The 6,065-nt window shown below is 35.3% G+C and overlaps 1 protein-coding gene across 1 annotated transcript; it reads right to left on the minus strand.

Annotated features, from left to right (window-relative positions):
• Positions 1-473: 473 nt before the first annotated feature.
• LOC127159869 (CMRF35-like molecule 1) lies at positions 474-3,585 on the minus strand. The gene is made up of 7 exons (XM_051102592.1): positions 3,266-3,585; positions 2,843-3,160; positions 2,685-2,723; positions 2,514-2,570; positions 1,804-1,902; positions 1,591-1,640; positions 474-1,404 (listed from the first exon to the last, which is right to left on the minus strand). The coding sequence occupies exons 1-7, from the start codon at positions 3,303-3,305 to the stop codon at positions 1,327-1,329; spliced, it is 681 nt and encodes a 226-aa protein (XP_050958549.1). The 5' UTR covers positions 3,306-3,585; the 3' UTR covers positions 474-1,326.
• Between the last annotated feature and the right edge of the window lie 2,480 nt (positions 3,586-6,065).

A 6,065-nucleotide genomic window follows, 5' to 3' on the forward strand; every position in this document is an offset into this window, starting at 1 on the left:
GTTTGGACAATAAACACTTGTTATGTTGCATTAAAAATATATAAGACTGGATCAAAGATCTTCTAGAACTCGCCCATCAGCAGAAACACTGATAATGTTGGTGTGAAGCTCATTGCCATGGTCACATCAGTTCTGACAGATACACTTGTGATGGTCAAGTAGTCAGTAGCTTCACAAATGACTCTTGTATAAGTGAACAATCAAAAAATGACTGTTTGCTGCTCATCTATCATGGTGAGAATCAGACACTACAGCTGACAAACCATCTGTATGATGTTGAGGGGCGTTATATGTGTGAAATCAGGAAATTAGCTGTGAACTGCTTCCTCTATGCAGATGCTTTGCTTATTTCAGCAAACATAATCTTTTCTGCTGAGAAAGTAACATTCTTTAATAACAAAGACACAGTAGACTGATTGAAGCAAAGCAGCATATTACACTTCCATACATCTTTATTGCATCACTGAGGATGAACACAAAACAAGATGTTGGCATAGTGATACAGAGGCTGAAGTGAAGCTGCTGAACTCATTGTTCTTGCCAGGCAGTTGAGGTTTAGCTGGTTAGTGAGGCCTATTTTAGCCCCTGCTGGTAGATGTCGTAACTACACCATCTGGCTGCACAAAGCATCTTTCTTCACTCACAGTCTTTTAAACCTGACAGTTTTTCTTCATTTGAAACATTTAAATTGTAAATATTTGTTTATATTGTATTACAGTAGATGGTTTATAAACCTTTGGATGATCTTAAGATTTCAAATGGTCTTATATTTGTCCTGTTTGCTGTCTAGGACTACCATTCAGTAATTTTCTGAAGCTAATGCAACATTAAAATGCTACAAATGTCCAAATCATAAAGTGTTTTACATAGGCTGTAGATGAGGTGTCATATTTGTTCACTCAGTTGTTTGCTTGATCAAATCTGTGATAGATCAACTCTTCTTGAACAGAATCAGTGGTGTTTCACTGTTAAAACTACTCTCACTGGTACAACATCTAGTAAAACAGAATTAAATGTCTGCCATTATATGATGCTTTCAAGAATTTATCATAATAAACAGGTAATTTGAATGTACCAGCAGGGGTGAACAGATAAAACTAACCAGACAAACCTTGAGCTCAACATCCAACAAGAAAATACTATATACAGAACATATAAGTTAACAGACATACAAAAATTAAACAAAATACATATAAAAATGCAAGAGCAATCCAGAAAAACATGGTTTGAATGGGATATTATATTATATTATATTATATTATATTATATTATATTATATTATATATGGATGGGTGATTTGTCTGTAGGGACACATATGTCTCAAGTTTAGGAAACACAGGTGTAAACTACAGTTGTTTCTGTGTCTCTGTCCTCTGGATTACAGTGATGTCCAGTGACTTTAATCTACAATCATTGAAAATAAAAATTAATTAACAGACAAAATAGCTTATCTGTGATTCTGTTTAATGTTATAACACACAAATATGATTATTCACACAACAGCCAATGGAGATTCAGTGTCAAACTACTGAAAATCACTGCAGTCACAGTCTATTAAATGACAGTATTCATCAGTTTCTGGAGACTCACCTGTTCATATAAAACTGGATTAAACTCTGTGGTGGAGGTCGACAGCAGACCTGTGCAATAGATCAGTGTTATGCTTTAGTAGATACTTACTTCTTTAAAACTTTTTGTAATTCATTCCAGTGCTCATGTATGTCATCCTAAACCCAACCAGGCAGTCTTTGGTCTTCTGTTTTACTTATTTCATAAAAAAACAAACAAACAAACAAAAATCACCTTTATTCTTCTTTTGCTTCCACAGAGCCACTATAATCAATGGAAGTCCTATTAGGAGTAAAACCAAAGCCTCTGCAGTGATGATAATCATAAATGAACCTGAAAAACACAAGAAGAAAAGGTTATACTTCATTTTGATAGTTCACTTTAGACATTCTACTAATCATAAGTAACTTTGCAACTACATGTCAACTAATTCTCATTCATTTGCAAATACATGTCTACTGGGGGGCAGCTGTGGCCTTATGGTTAGGGAGTTGTAACCGAAAGGTTGCGGGTTCGATTCCCAGGTCCGGCAGGGATGGAAGTTGGGGATAGTGAATAACCAGTGCTCTCTCCACCCTCAATACCACGACTGAGGTGAGTCCATTGAGCAAGGCACCAAACCCCCGACAGCTCCCTGGGCACTGCAGGGATAGCTTTCCTTTCCTTTCCTTTCCTTTCCTTTCCTTTCCTTTCCTTTCTACTAACTCTCAGAGGAGACTGTTAGGTCAGGTTTAGGGTTAGTAGAATAAGTTGACACTTGCAAAGTGTTAGAAGAGTTTTAGAAGATATTAATCAGACAGTCTACTAATACTCTAATGACTAGTTGACATGCAGTTGCAAAGTTACTTACTGTTAATAGAATGTCTAAAGTGGACTATCAAAATAAAGTATTACTGAGGAGAACAAATATTTAAGAAATATGGAAGGGCAGAAGCTGATCTGACCTGCTGAGGAGATGTGATGATCTGTGATTGTGATGATGGTGGATTGTGGCTCCATGTCTGAAAGCATATTTAGACTGAGCTGTTATACTGACACAGTAATGCATATCCAGTAATTATGGATTTATGACAAGACAAACTTAGGTTGGAAATGTCATATTAAATATCCAGTACCTGGATGGAGGGTGGATGTTGAGATTTTTTTCTGTGGAGCTGAGAAACAAGATCACATTGTTTAAATCAAACAAATGCATTAATAAAACATCCATTAACAACACAGCATAAACATAGTGGATGAGGCAGATTGTTGCTCAGTGTTGACCATTAGGCACCTTTAATCACATTCAGCTGGATTTGTTTATATTCTCCCCATCCAGCAACACAGCCGTACAGTCCAGCATCTTCCATACTCAGGTTTCTGATGGTCACTATAAATGATCTTGTCTGATGATCGTCCCGCAGTGAGAATCTGCCATTAAACACTGATGACTCTCCTCCATAAGATTTTAGTATAATATTATTATCTCTGTAATGTCCTTTGTAGAAGTATTTATAAGAGTTTTCATATCCATGATCATAAGGACATGTAATATTCACATGTTCTTCCTCTGTTCCTCTCACTGTAATGTCCACACACACTGAACTGATCACTGCACAAACACAAACACATCAGCACACTGCTTTACTCACATACACTGGTAAAATAAGCCATACTTATAGACAATAAACACCTTTTTATCTTTATGAGTTCTTACCCATCAGTAGAAACCCAGAAGTCATCAGTGGAAACTTCATTTCTTCTTCGGTTGAATTCAGAGCTCGAACCTCTCAGCAGTTCCTCGAATGACTTTCTTAATCTCAAATCTCCAATAATCCTTCTAATACTGCTCTCTTCTATCAGTGTAGAGTAAAAAAAAAAAAAATAATAATAATTTGTTGCTTATCTCACGTGATGAGAATCAAACACTAGTGCTGATGGACTGTGTGTCTGCATGTGATGTTGAGGGCGTTACATGACCACAATCAGTTTCCTGTCTGTTTCTGTTTTGCCTCCAGTACTTTCAAGAGGTTTTCTGCTGCCCTTTTCTGGCTACAAACCCATACGAAAGAAAGAAAGAAAGAAAGAAAGAAAGAAGATAAATTTTAAAATAGCTAAATTATATAAAAATGTAAAAATATTTTAAAAATATTTTTTGTACATTTATTGTATTTTTTTTGTATATATATATATATATATATATACACACACATTTAAAAAAAAACTTAATTGGTCTTCACTGTTTGCAACAAATATTTAGCATATAATTCAGAAAATAAATAAATGATAAATAATAATATCACAATAATACTTTGTATTTGACAAAGAAAAAACAAAAAAAGACCAAAAACAAAAAACAAAACAAACAAAAAAAAAAAAGTTGAAGCGAGTGACAAATGCTTGCTAGAATTATTTTTAGTGGCGTTCGGCAGGAGGGCAAATATGCTGTAAAACAGAATGTTTTAAACTAAATAGAACATTTACAAAAGGTATTTTATTTAATCAGTAAATATATATAAAAATATTTAGTATATAATTCAAAATTTTTTAAAACAAATTTAAAAATCAATCAATCAATATAAATAAAAATAAATAATGTATGGCCCAGTGACAAATGCTTGCTAGGGTTATTTTTAGTGGTAATTTATTTATAAATATATTTTTCCACAAAAACTTTCTAAAAGTAAAAAAACTTTTTCACATCACACAAGCAGAAAATGCTTTTAGATAATTATATTTTGACACACGTTTTAGCAAATATTTTTTTAGCCATGTTTTGTATATCAAAAACTGCCTCCATAAAATTGTACTATAATGACATTCTCTTTTGTGAAGTATTTGTAAGAGTTTTCATATCCATAAGCATATGTAATAGTCACTTTTCTCTCTCTCCAGTCTTCTCACTGTAATGTACACACACTGAACTGCTCACTGCACAAACACACATCAGTATACTGCTTTACTCACATTCACTGATAAAATAAGCCATACGTTAAGAAAATAAATACTGTTTATTTACTGCAAAAACAGAAGTTAATGAATTAAAGATCTTCCTGAACTCACCCATCAGTAAAACACAGAAAGTATTAGTGAGAAGCTCATTTTATTGGTCACATCAGTTCTGACAGATGCTAGTGATGATGTAATAAACAGTGACTAACTTGTAAAGATAACTAAAGTTTTCTTCCATGTGACTGAATGCTGTGAAATCAGGAAATTAATAAAGTTTTTTTTATTTCAGTTTTGACCCCCCCCTGGACAATGATCTCTGATGGACAACGTATGACAATACTAGACTGATTGAAGCAAAGCAGCATATTACACTTTCATACATATTTATTGCATCACTGAGGATGAACACAAAACAAGATGTTGGCAAAGTGACACAAAGGCTGAAGTGAAGCTGCTAAATTCATTGTTCTTGTCAAGCAGGTCAGGTTTAGCTGGTTAGTGAGGCCTATTTTAGCCCCTGCTGGTAGATGTTGTAACTACACCATCTGGCTGCACAGAGAAATCTTTTTCACAGCCTTACAAACCATGTTCAATGACATTTTTTCCAGATTAGCAACATTTAAATTGTAAATATTTGTTTATACTGTATTACAGTTGATGTTTTGAAAAAATTTTTGGAGGATCTTACAGTTTCAAGTGATCTTATTTTTGTCCTGTTTGTAACCATTCAATGTTTGGTTCAAAGCAAATGCAAAATTAACATGCCACAAAAGTGTAAATCAAAAAGTGTTTTACATAGGCTGTAGATGAGGCGTCATATTTGTTCACTCAGTCGTTTGCTAGATCAAAGCTGTGATAGATCAACTCTTCTTGAACAGAATCAGTGGTGTTTCACTGTTAAAACTACTCTCACTGGTAAAACATCTAGTAAAACAGAATTAAATGTCTGTCATTATATGATGCTTGCAAGAATTTATCAAAATAAACAGGTAATTTGAATGTCCATCAATGGAAATGCTCTTTGGCAGCAGATGGGTGCAGTTACAGCATCTACCAGCAGGGGTGAACAGATGAAACTAAACCATGTCTGCATCTGATAAAGCAAGAGAAGAGATTCGCTACCGCTCCGATGATGAACGTAATGATCCAGTAAAAATTATTTCGGTGCTTAGAGAGTTGTATGGTTGCTCACAGTCATATGTTTCTTTGCAGGAGGCTTTCTTCTCTAGGAGGCAGCAGGAGGGGGAGTCTTTGTTGGAGTTTTCCCTCGCTCTGATCGGCCTCCTGGAGCGAGTGAAGCAAAAGTCACCTTATGCCATGCCAAATTTTCAAGTTTTGTTGCGTGATCAGTTTATCGAGCATGTGAATGACAATTCTCTTCGGCGAGAGCTTAAACAGCTGGTACGAGGTCAGCCTACTCTGACTCTTTTAGATGTACGTTGTGAGGCACTTCGGTGGGAACGGGAGGGTATGCCAGGGGTTTCAAGGGGTCGTAGTCATTCGCTCCCTTCTGAATCCAGTATGGGGTGCAGGGTGAGCCTCGTGAGAACACCGTGAGGTCTTCT

The sequence above is a fragment of the Labeo rohita genome, unplaced genomic scaffold (genome assembly GCF_022985175.1).
Source record: "Labeo rohita strain BAU-BD-2019 unplaced genomic scaffold, IGBB_LRoh.1.0 scaffold_2584, whole genome shotgun sequence".
Lineage (NCBI taxonomy): Eukaryota > Metazoa > Chordata > Actinopteri > Cypriniformes > Cyprinidae > Labeo > Labeo rohita.

Excerpts from the sequence above, each read along its gene's own strand:
- LOC127159869 (XM_051102592.1), bottom strand. The coding sequence starts at position 3,305 with ATGAAGTTTCCACTGATGACTTCTGGGTTTCTACTGATGG. Across the intron at positions 2,571-2,684 it reads AACATCCACCCTCCATCCAG|ACATGGAGCCACAATCCACC; the intron begins GTACTGGATATT and ends ATATGCTTTCAG. Across the intron at positions 1,641-1,803 it reads GAAGCAAAAGAAGAATAAAG|GTCTGCTGTCGACCTCCACC; the intron begins GTGATTTTTGTT and ends TCTATTGCACAG.